This window comes from Vigna unguiculata, chromosome 3, assembly GCF_037176805.1.
Source record: "Vigna unguiculata cultivar grain cowpea cultivar isolate G323 ecotype 2 chromosome 3, ASM3717680v1, whole genome shotgun sequence".
Classification (NCBI taxonomy): domain Eukaryota; kingdom Viridiplantae; phylum Streptophyta; class Magnoliopsida; order Fabales; family Fabaceae; genus Vigna; species Vigna unguiculata.
The window spans coordinates 58,810,785-58,823,523 of record NC_140794.1 but is presented as its reverse complement, the minus strand read 5'-3'; the positions used below and the strand labels follow the sequence as shown (position 1 = coordinate 58,823,523).

The 12,739-nt window shown below is 32.0% G+C and overlaps 2 protein-coding genes across 2 annotated transcripts; both read right to left on the bottom strand.

Annotated features, from left to right (window-relative positions):
- Nucleotides 1–378: 378 nt before the first annotated feature.
- Nucleotides 379–2,041, bottom strand: LOC114176984 (uncharacterized). Its single transcript, XM_085671426.1, has one exon. It carries the CDS (start codon nt 1,803–1,805, stop codon nt 726–728), a length of 1,080 nt encoding a protein of 359 aa, XP_085527552.1. The 5' UTR covers nt 1,806–2,041; the 3' UTR covers nt 379–725.
- Nucleotides 2,042–8,497: 6,456 nt separating this feature from the next.
- LOC114175529 (Protein kinase superfamily protein) lies at nt 8,498–11,429 on the bottom strand. Its single transcript, XM_028060285.2, is given in 2 exon segments — nt 8,498–9,413; nt 9,416–11,429. Coding segments are annotated over 2 exon segments (2,544 nt in total). The 5' UTR covers nt 11,240–11,429; the 3' UTR covers nt 8,498–8,693.
- Nucleotides 11,430–12,739: the final 1,310 nt, after the last annotated feature.

The window sequence follows — 12,739 nt, the reverse complement described above, 5'->3', positions numbered from 1 at the left end:
TGCTTATAAAATGTTTCAAGTTCCTATCCTCGAAAAAAGCTCAAATTCCTTGTCTTGAAATGGCAGAAGCAAATTAAAAAAAAAAACTATTAACAATGAATCATCTGAGTGTTATTCCATATATGGAACATCTCCCTTCAATCCATGCATGTATCACAAGATTCAAATTTTGAGGTGATTCGTCACATGATAGGAATCGTGGACCAGACCAAGATTATGAAATTATGCAGTTGTGCATCGTAAAACTCTAGAAAGTGTGATTGTTACTCTAACATAAGAGGAGCAGAGGCCACTGTTGTTTACAAAGGTCCGAGAAACCATTGTTGATTTCTCATTTGATGAATAAACACTAGAAAACCGGAGACATTTGCACAGCAATTAAAGAGAAGCATTTGTATTATTCACACTGTAAGAGATTGCTAGTTGCTAATCTACAATGTAAAAGAGATTAAAACAAAAGATAGGGTCTGTGAATATAACATAATTGCAATGCATTTATATCAAATGGTGTCTGAGATTCTAACTTCTTTGGCTTTGCACATAGTTGAGCTGAGGTCGCTCAATTGAAAATCTTTATGTCTTCAATGTTGCTTGATTTCCTTCAAGCAACATCAATGAATTGTAAATTCCTTCTGTACTCGTTTAAAATAACTGGTTGATCCTTCTCCTTCATGAAATGCGAAGAAAAACCTTAACCAAACTAATAACTTTCCACCATATGCTACTTAAGGTAGTTCCTCGGTGCTCATGTAACCATACTGGTCCTCATCTGGGAATCCAATCCTGAACAAATATTTGTCCTCCTGATGGATCCACAATCCTGTCTTAACGCTTTTGTAGAATATGCAGCTCACAATTGTGTCAAGGATGATGAAGATTGAGTAGAGGTAAGCAATGAAAATCCCCTCCAAAGCCACACAAGGCCCTGCTATTCCAGCAACATGATAGGGCCTCACAATCCGGAATTGGAACAAGGCCTCAATGGCTGCAAGTGCCACATTAACAGGAAGTGCCAGGAACAAAGCCATTGATGTCCTTCCCCTTAAGAGAAGACAAGCTTTCAGAATTGCAAAGTAGCCACCATGTCCCTCCATGCCAGATAGAGCCAGCGCCATGTTGCATATGACAAGAGCATTGGCCAGAATCACAGAAAAGAGAACAGCCCCAGATACTGACACGAAGAGGATGAGGTTACCGGGGGAAGAAAAGTAGCTAAAGCTTTCAATGAAGCTGAAGGCCAAAAACATGAGACCAAAAGATGTTGCATTTGCTGAGAGAATCAAGAAACAGTTGCAGAAGAAGGTATGGAGGAGGGGCTTGTAAAGGGATAGAAGTGAATTGAAGGAAGGGTGCAAAGTTGGTTTGTGGTGATTGAGAGCCTGGATTATGAATGCTTTTGCAATGAGGAGAAAGGTGAGGGAGAAAGGAAGGGTGAGGATTGAAGAAGTGATTGTTTGAGAAACCTTGAGGTTGAGAATGGTGAAGAATTGTGAAGAGGAAGGGAAGCCAGCAGCATCAAAGAGAATCCTTAAGCGAGTGTAGATTTGAGGCAAAAGAGATGAAGGGGTGGGGACTAAAGCTTGGGAGAGGAGTATGGAAGCTGAGAAAGGAAATGCTAGAAAAGCTGCTGTTGAGGTGAAGTAATGATAGTTTCGGAGAAAACTGTGGATTGATGTTCTGAGAATCTTGCATGAAACTTCCATTTGGAGTTGTTCGTTTGGAAGGTTGCCACTAGAGGGAGAGGGAATGGAAGAGGATTTGGGTGGCTTCTCAGTTCTCACCAAAATGGAGTCTATATTACTCATCAAAAGTGCTAAGAGCCAGGTGTTGGTGTTTCTTTTTCTGTCCTATCTTTTCTTAAATGAGTTTTGCCTTTTCTTTTGGCAATGGTAGGTTAGATAGAGAGTTTAAGGGTTGGTGTTTTGAATGAATAGATAGGCCAACAAGAACAATCTAACCACTGCCATAAGGTGGAACTGTTTGGACTTTGTTTTTACCACAGCCTTTGGACACATTCTGGTTTTTGCTTTGTGTTCTTCGAAATCTCACCCTCTGGTTTAAGAGGGTGTCAACATTTAATTTATTAGCATTTTCCAATAAGCCAAAATGGACATTATTTGGTATGAAAGGTCTTTTGTTTTTGTCTTCATGATGAGAGCAGCTACTTCTCTTTCTTTCTTTCTTTCTAGATTGCTTAAATTGCACATTATTTGGTATATTATCATTCTGGCCACAACCCCTTTCCGACTCCTACAAATATAATAGAAATGATCACAGACTGAATTATGAAACACTCGATCTTGGCCCTACCATTATCCTTGTAATTAAAGCGTCATTAAAACTTTTCAAGAGCAATTTATGACATGAGTGGAAAATATAAAGTAAAATCCATTACTTGATGGAGAAGGAGTATAAAATTTAACCCAAGTTGCCGTAACATGCATACAACGAAAATTGATATAAACCAGTGATTTGAGGCATGCCACTCAAGGTAGGACCATCACCCAATTTTCGACTTTTGGTCCTTTTTCACATTTTATAATAAGTGAGCAATACGTAGCTTGTAAGCCATACCATAATATTAATAAATGACAAAAAAAAAATCAAGAATTATTAGAGGAAAGGGACCCTATAGCAATATGATACATCTATAAATCTAAACGAACAATTTAACGTCAAATCACATGCATAATGATTCGTGACAAATTAAAATGCCACACAAATTGGATGTGAGGGAAAGGCTATGGAATTAGGATATCAGCGATTGTGGGGTAGGGTTGGGTTAAACCTTTGTATCATAGTTGAGGCCATTGATGAACAATGAAAAGAATGAATAGTGAATATGGAGTGAGTAGGAACAATTTAGTTGGTGAGCGAAACTAGTTTGACCTTAATTTTTGGTACAAGTTGTTTGATGGACGTAATATATGTTATTGTACGTAAGAATATTATCTCATTAAATCAGATAAAGTATTTTAGTTATACTTTCTTTCCTTGTTAAGATGTCAACATATTTGTTGACATTTCAACTGAAATTTAATTGCAATTAGGTGGTTGAATATAAAGTAATAGACATTTGGCTTGGGACCTCTTTCTCTTATTATGTAGAGGAAAAAGAAAAGGGAAACGTTAAGAAGACAAAAAATATTTTAGACTTAATTAGCATTATAATAATACCTCTATATTTACGCCAAACAAAGTGTCGGTTCCTTTTATTTATAGTTAAAAATTAATTTAATCGGTCTATTTTATATATCATGTTTGTCTAAAAACCAATCTAAACAATATTGACAAACATAAAGGGTCGAAGTTGACATAATTAGCGAATGCTATTTTTTTTTAAAGAATTTCTGTTCTATTATGTAGTAATGTATTCCTTGGTTGGGTCCTGTGGCTTCAAATTTTGAATTTTCTATGCTAATTTATTCAATTTTAGAGCTACTAATCACACTAAATAATGCTTGAAATGTATAATCTAGCAAGTTTTCGTGATGGTGAAGAAAAATATATAATTAGCCTTTTTGAGATGGTGTTTGGGACATTTGAACATATTTTTGAGTGGTGTTAATATATGTATGGTTAAAGTGTTAGAAAAAGTGATGCGTAGCGGCACTGGAATGTACCATTTATTGCACTTGAGTTACATTCAACTCTTGCCAATTTTTTAATTGAAGCTCATTCACAAATTAATTCATTTATACTAACCTATTGTTGACTTCAGCACAAATATTTTAATTATTTATTATTGTTAATTATTCATTTTTAATAGATAATAATATACACAAACTAATTTACATATATCGCATGCATTCAGGAATAATATAGTGTAATGTCATTGAAATTTAACTTTTATAAGATTGCAAAATATTAAATTGAATTGAAAAATTTTGGCAAATTTTTTGTTTGTGTAAGGTGTGTTTTACTTTATGTCTATTCTTTCGTTAACAAAGCATTATACGCACAAAAAGTATATATTGTTTCATTATTATACATAACTGTGTATAATTATCTATAATATGATTTAATTATATATTTAGTCGATACAGAATATTTACTATACCTAAGACTAAATATTTCAATGTAAGAATAAGTACTTGTGATTGATTTGATACTCACTTGATAAGTTAAACATCCAATCTTAGGTTAAATAGTGAACTCATCATCATTTCTTCTCTCATAATTTCTTAGCAATCAGTATTATTTATTTTACTATTTATTATTTTTTATTATAAATTAGGTTACAGTTAGATATTATTTTAATTATAACTTTAATTAGTGGTTAGGAAGGTTTTGTTTCAATTATAACCCTTTTAATTAATTTCAGTTAAAGTTTAATTATGTTATTTGATTTAGTATGAGGTAAAGATTATAAGTGAAAAAAAGAATCTTTTAAAAACAGTATGAGGTAAAGGGAGGAGAAAAACAGAGATAGAATAATTTACTTTTAAAACAATATATTATTTATATTTTTACTTATTTCTAGCTTTCTTTCTTCTCATTTTATTTCTATTTCTTAGCAAACAAACATTTTTCACTTATACTATATTTTTTTATTCTATTTTGCATTACTACTTTATTTTCATTGTGCCTGTTTTTCTCCTCTTCCCTAAATAAAGCATTAATGTTAAAATTTTCATTGACCTAGTTAAAAACTTTTATCTATGAATTAATTTTGAAAAATATTATAATTTTTTAACCCAACAAAAACTTTATGACTACTTTATTGTATTTGTTTCTGGGAGGTACTGTGAACACGCATTCCCACGATGTATGATCGAATATCCAAAGATTTGAACGTCTCGAATGGAAGATGATACCATAATCTTTTAAATGAGTTTTGGCTATATTTGATTAATATTGAAATTTGTAGTAGAGATATGATGAGTTGGTAAGAATTTAAGTGTAAATATAAATTTTATATTGGTTAGAAATGAGAAAATAGAACATTATATAAGGATAAAAATAATTGTCTTAAGGTCTTGGGTTGAAAGTGATCTCAATGTCTTATGTGGTTGGACTCATATCTAATTGATATTGTATCTCCCAGTGAAACCCCATCTATAGACCTAACAAGTGGTATCAGAGTCTATGGTTAAAACTAGTCTTCTTGACAAGGGGTACGCCATCTATAGACCTAACAAGTGGTATCAGAGTCTATGGTTAAAATTGGTCTTCTTGGCAAGGGGTTCAAGTAAGTGTGTAGACACATAAATTAATTGTCTTAAGGTTTTTTGTTGAAAGTGATGTTAATGTCTTATGTGGTTGAGCTCATGTCTCATTGTTGTTTGGTGTTTGTATCTCTCTAGTGAAACCCTTTCTATAAACCTAACATGGGTTAGACTCTATAAATTAATCTGTTTTGGGTCTCATTAGTGTTTGTATCTTCACAGTAAAATCACTTCTGTAAACCTAACATGGGTCAGATATGTTTTGAGAAATTGCAAAATTTTCTGATTATTAACAAAAATAGGTTAAGTTAACTTAAGGTTAAAATACTCATTTGATCCATGTTTTTGTTGAAAAATCTCAAATAGGTCCTAAGATTTTTTTTAGTCTCAATTAGGTCCATATTTTTGAAAATGTGTAACAATTAGGCCCATTCCGTTAGTATAGAGTTAACGGTGTTAAAGATGTGCCACGTGTCAGCTCCACATTTTTTTGAATTTTTTTGAATTTTTTTAAAAAAAATTTAATTTTTTTTTTGAATTTTTTGAATTTTTTTTTGAAAATTATTCATGACACGTGTCACGTCAGTATTGTGCCACGTGTCAAGTCAATAAGATGACACGTGTCAAATCATTGTCTGAATCTCAATTTAGTCCATATATTTGTTATTTTTGTTACATTTCAGTCCATTTTTTTAAATTTTTTTAAATATATTTATTTTAACTTTTTACAAAATTGTTTTAAAATTTTATATTTAAATTTATAAAATTGTTAATTTTAAACCAACTCTAACATTTGTATATAAATTATTTAAAACAATTTTGTAACAAGTTAAAATAAATATTTTAAAATTTTAAAACAAAATATAAAATAAACTTAATATTATTGAAATGTTTAATAAAAATATCATTATAAAATTTATATAAAAGTTAAATTTGATCTCAATTTGGAAATGATGAAATTGAAAATTAAAAAAAAAATAGACTGAAATATAATTAAAATAACAAATATATGGACCAAATTGAGATTCAAACAATAACTTGACACGTGTCACCTTACTGACTTACTGACTTGACACGTGGCACAATATTGATGTGACACGTGGCATGAATAATTTTCAAAAAAAAATTAAAAAATTTTAAAAAAAAATTTAAAAAAATTGAAAAAAAAATTGAAAAAAAAATAAAAAATTCAAAAAAATGAGAAGCTGACACGTGGCATATCCTTAACACTGTTAACTCTATACTAACGGAATGGGCCTAATTGTTACACATTTTCAAAAATATGGACCTAATTGAGACTAAAAAAAATCTTAGGACCTATTTGAGATTTTTCAACCAAAACATGGACGAATGAAGTATTTTAACCTTAACTTAACTCACGGCTTATACAGGTTTGAGATGGATTGTGTTTAATTATTTCGTAATCCACTTATTTTTAGAAAAATCTGTTTTTTATCTTTGAACCAGAAAAAGAAACCTTGATTTTATTGTATTTATAGGTATTTCTCTACAAATTTCAATATGCAAAAAAAGACAATTGTTTCCATCCTATAAATTTAAATATTTAAAAATGATTACAGAAATATTTTTTTATTTTAATATAGGTTAATGAGTCAACTCACTTAATTCACCAACCTATAGTAGGTTAAGCTCGATTGTAAAATTTCTGACTCACCATAAAGTGAACCGAATTGACTCACTCATTTTTAACTCAACTCGCGGTGAACCAATCCGTGTGAGTTGGATTAGCTCACTTCGACACCCCTACTTTTTCAAAATATCTCTCAATTAAATGTTTCTTTGTAATACTTACGGAAAAACGTGATTTTCTTTTTAAGATGTAAAGCTCATTCCTCAATTATTTTTTAATAGATTTTTTGGAAATGTAAAATGTTTATTAAAAGTAGCAACAAAATATGTTGGATGCAAAATGAAATAAGTCTTAACATCGAAATATGTTAAACAGTTTTAAGTGCAAATATTCCACCTGCAAAACGAAATAGTGTTCTCTCCTATGGCCTCATGGGTCTTTAGGGCTTTGCTATTTTCACTCCATGTTTTTTTTTTCTAAGATTATCTCCATTTTTCTCATTTTTTTTTTTAAATTATCCGAAGTGTGTTTCAACTATATGAAAGGGCATTACTCTAAAAGCACATTTATATGGTATATTGTGTCACAGCTTCACAACATAAGCATGTTTCATTATGTTAGTTTTTTTTTTTTTTGGTAAAAGTTTAGTTTATCAAAAACTTATTTTTGTTGTGTACTTAATTATATACAACTTACTTTCTTAAAAAGTTCACGGTTTAGCTGGAATTAAATTAATTATGATACGATTTTAATAGTAATTAAATTTACTGTGATATGAGTTACTTTAATGACAATATAAGTTGCCTTTTAGTGGTAATAGAATTAATTATATATAATACAAGTTGATATCATAATTTATGTAAGATTGGATAATAGTATTATAAATTATTATTTATTTGTAATTGAAATAATTTCAATTTGAAAACGATGATTTGTATCACACTTAATCTTACAACTATTAAAAATGACAAATTATATTTTAATTAGCTTAATTTCAATTAAAAAAAAATCAGTGTAGTCATTAATTTGATTATTTTGAAAAGTAATTTATGAAAATTACATAGCTTAATACAATAATCTTCTTAATCTTAAACATAAATTTAGACGATTGTTTTTTCTAATTTATAAAAAAGTATAATAATATCAATTATGTTTTATGTGAATAGTTAAATAAAACTAGATATTATGAAATATATGTAACAATTTCTCCTATACTATATGTAAAATTTGATAACCTTTGTATCAAGTTGTTGTGTAATAATTAAGATGTCAATATCTTCCATTGCATATTGTAGTCTTTTGTGTTGTTCGTACTAAAAATTAGTACGATAAATATATAAGTAGAAGGGGGTAGTACTAGGGTTTAAGTTAAAAATGAGTAAGATGAATAACATTTAAGCATATTCAAAGTTTGTATTAAGTTTCACATAGGTAAAATCGAGTAAGATGACTAGTATATACAAGTAGAGAGACCTCATAAACAATGTTGGTACGAAGTTCCATATCAATTAAAAATGAGTAAGACAATTAGTTGCTCAGGAAATAAGAAGATTAATATGTAAATAAAAATAACCCAAAAACTTTATGAGGAAAACATCATTATGACTCATTGAGTCTGAAATCCTATATCAGGTTAAAAAATGAATAAAATAACTAGTATATAACCGGAGATCGTAGGGATTAAATGATGGGAAGTTGGCTAGGGTTAGGGTTGTATTTATTTTGTAAATACAATGGAGATACAAAATTTTTCATATTCTTGATATTTTTTTGCACCACGATCAATCAAGAAAGTAGGTAGAAAATAAAAGAGTAGGCTCTTATAGTGAAACTAAAATTCCCGACTCTAAATCCAATTGGGGCCTGCATTATTTTGCATGACCATAGTAGTCACTTTGGATTTGATCCTCTTTTTATTTCCTAGGTATCTAACTCTACCTCTCCTCTAAGTTGTCTATCTCAGAAAACGAAACAGAATTATCCTCGTTTGTGTCTATACTTGCGTCTTTATCTTCAACTTGATCAATTCGTGAGGCAGCTTCTTGTAGGCGCAACGCGTATTCCAAATGCCACAACACATCCCCCATGCTAGGCCTATCAACACCACGATCTGCTAAACATCTCTCAGCAATTTCCACAAAAACACTAAGCGATTGAGGATTGATAGTAACAACAATACGTGGATCAATTATTTCATTGACCACTCCTCTTCTATGTTGTTTCTTTGCCCATTCAGCCAAGTTAATCTCTTCTGCTGGATGTGTTAGGCAAATAACTGGCCTAGCACATAATACCTCAAATACGACTACCCCAAAAGAGTATATATCAGATTTCTGAGTTAGTTGTTGACTCCTATAGTACTCGGGATCAAGGTACCCAAAACTACCCTTCACGGCTGTGCTAACTTGAGCTTCATCTGGGACAACTTTTGACAAACCAAAGTCAGAAACCTTGGCAATGTAATTCTCATCTAAGAGTATGTTTGTTGTCTTCACATCACGGTGTGTGATGCTTTGAGCTGCGCCGGTGTGGAGGTAGTACAACCCACGAGCTGCACCAATGCATATTTCAAGCCTCTTTTGCCATGACAAATAAGGGAGGTCGAAGCCATAGATGTGAGAACGAAAAGGGCCATTAGCCATGTACTCATATACACAAGAACCATCTCTGAGTTTTCATCACAGAAACCTATCAATGAAACAAGGTGGCGATGGCGTAGCTTTGACAACATTTCCAATTCTGTTCTGAATTCATTGATGCCTTGTTCTGAATTACCACTTCCTCGTCTTATGGCCACCTTTGTCCCATCTTTCAACGTTCCAAGATACACTTTCCCGAAGCCTCCAACACCAATTACTTTATTCTCGTCGAAATTATTAGTGGCTTGTTGCATTTCACCGAAGGGGAAGAACCTTTTAGGCCCTTGTGGGGTGACACGATGACCATGTTTATTGCTCTTGCGGGAACTGGATGTTGTTGACCCTCCACAACTGCTTTTTCTTGAACACGATATAGGGGAATGGATAGGAAGGAGTACACCTTGCGGCCTCTTTTTCCACCTTATGCAAGTTATTACTAGCAACATTATTGTTGTCACAGCCAATGCAAGTCCAACATAAGCCAAAATTTTTATTTCCATGGATGTTGAACATGGCCCTTTGTATTTCCCATCAACAGAGTATAAACCATCCAAGCTGTCTGCGATGTTGCTAATCTTCATCACCTCAAATCCATTCAGAATTGCATCGGTCGTGCCTTGTGGAAGATGGGTCGGTCCCACCTGAACCAAAATGGAACCGTTTGTGATATCTCGTTTATTTAACACAAAGTCCTGGTAAAAAGCAGTGGCTAGAGCTTTGGTTTGCGATGATAGATTCAAAACTGACACACCCTCAATCCCGTTGATGTACACATTCAAGTATAAATGATTAAGACTCTTGCTCAAAATAATGTCACATAAATGCATTCTTATCAAATAAGAGTTGCTCCTATCCACACTCACCATCCAACTGAGATTGAAATTCGGTCGTGTGGCTGTAGCGTTCTTCACGTGTACAGCACTTGCATAAACCAAGTTGGGAGCAATCAAAGGTGTAACCCTAGTATGAGGATACTTTATGCCTTGTTTGGAGACAGAAATAGTCTCAGAACCCTGTGGGAAGATGTTGTATGAACCATCTGTTTCCCATGTTCTTGCCAAAGTGTCGTCGTCAGGAGTTATGGTGGGACCACCAACATTTATTCTGTAGGATACTTCAAGAGCAGAATTGAACAAGCCTTTGAATTTATCAAGTGGGGAAAGTGCAGTTGCTGAATCCGAGATAAGAGTGTCAGGGGCTGAGACAACCTCAATTGCATTGATGAACGCAAAGGAGTTTTTCTTGGGCTTGAATTTGAGGGAAAAACTATTATCAGAAATATTAACAAGGTATTCCTTGAAAACAGGTGAGTCATTGTTCCTGGCAGAGAACTCATGCAGGAGCACATGGTGAGTAGTTTGGACAGAGAAAACAGCACTTGTTAGGTTATACGAAGGGTTAGAGAGAGGGAAGAAGTAAAGACGAACCCAAAGTCTACCAGTTTTTGATATGTAAAAGGAGTAGGTGGGTTCCTCTTGGAAAACCCTTGCAGTTTGATACAAAGGAAGAAATGAAGAAGGAACGAAAGGGGAGATATTTGAGTGAAGTGATATTTGCACATCTTCATCTGTGGCTAGGAGAGAAATGGTTTCACGATCAGATTTGAAGGTTCTTCCATCTGTGAGCTGAGTGGGGTGGGAGGAGCCACAATCAAGGAGATAGTTAACATGGGGTGTGAAAGAACATTTGGTGAGGGTGGAAAGGAAAAGGTGAAGAATGACAAGGAATAATATAAACGTAGGTTTCAATCTCGTTCCTTTGTTCTCTACACCCATTGCTAAGGTTGGACAGTGAGGGTGATGGAAGGGGTGGAGATAAAACATGAAAAAGGAGGAAGACATTGAAGATGGTTTTATGTATGGAGAGGGTGCATGCAACAGTTGCAGAAACAGAAGAGAGGAAGAAGAAGAAGGTTTGGTTGCATGTTAGAAAGGTTGTTAGAATCCGTAGAACGTTGGACTTAACCATGGACGTTTCTCCTAAAATACTTTCAGATTTCATCAATCAGCAAATACAAACCGAGTAACATCCAAATTGGAATCTGTTTACAAACAAAAAATAATGTTTTCGCATGATGATCAAGAGATAATTGCTCTTAAGAAATACTACCATTTAGATTGACATTCCACAACATGAATATTTATTTTGTGTGATTAAAATTTATAGTAAAATCATATTTTTAAATATATAATTATATTATGATTCAAATTTATGATAAATAAGTATTTTTAACTTACAAATTATATTTTATATTCAAAAATAAAAATTTGATCTATGGCCTAGTTTGCTTTGTCATCCTAATCACAAATTGATTTACCGTCACTCGTTTTAAGAATGATTCCGTGTTGAAAGACTCTAAATTTCCTAAATTGGGCTCACACCTCTTGGGATCTTGGGCTTTCGCGGTCCATTTAGGTAATTATTGGACACTTGATGCATGAGTCGTAATATGTAGTCATTGTTGTATTTGGCAATACCTTTGCACTCAACCGTAAACAAAATTATCTATTTTTATACTAGTAGTATTATTACTTTTCTAAATTTTCTTGAAGTTATGTTTATTGATAACAATGTTTAAATTTAAAAATAGATGTATTTTTCAAATAGTAACATTAGATAAAGTTTAGAAAATTAAAATTTGCTTATATTTAAATCTGCATAAATTTCTCATTTTGAGTATGAGAGGGAGTAGTCCTCAACAACGTCAACATTTCTACAAAGTTGAGAAATAAAAAATTAATTGTGTTATTATATATAATCATATAATATAATATGCATTTTACAATTTTTACAAAATTTAAAAATATCTTAAAAGAACATTGTAATTTGACACTGTTAATTACTGGGTTTGTAATATTCTTCCAGAGGCATGGTAGTTTGACATTTGACTTCAAACTTGGTAGGAAGATGTATTTCCATTTTTCCGACCCAAACAAAATAACAAAAGGAATATAATACTTTTTTATATAATACTTTTTTACCCCTTATAAAATATGACTATGATACTTTGATAAAAAAAAAAATTGACAAAATTTTACAAAGTTTTCTTTTTTAAGTTATACAAAACATTTCTCCTCTCTTTTCAAATGACACTAAACATTTTTTTCATCTAAAGTGTTAAAGTGTTATCATGTCAAACATCGTAAAAACTTAGTCAAAAGATAATTTTTCTAAAAAATATATTAACTCAACAATCTGCATCAATAAATAATAATACATATTAGGATCTTAATTTAAAAAAAAAAATATTATTATGTTAAGTTTTTATGTTTGTGTATTTTAAGTTATTACGTCAAAATATCACTACCGCTCAAACAAATTATCTATCTTCACATTAATAT

Bases quoted from the DNA above. Each gene is read 5' to 3' on its own strand.
- LOC114176984 (XM_085671426.1), bottom strand. From the start codon at position 1,805: ATGAGTAATATAGACTCCATTTTGGTGAGAACTGAGAAGCCACCCAAA.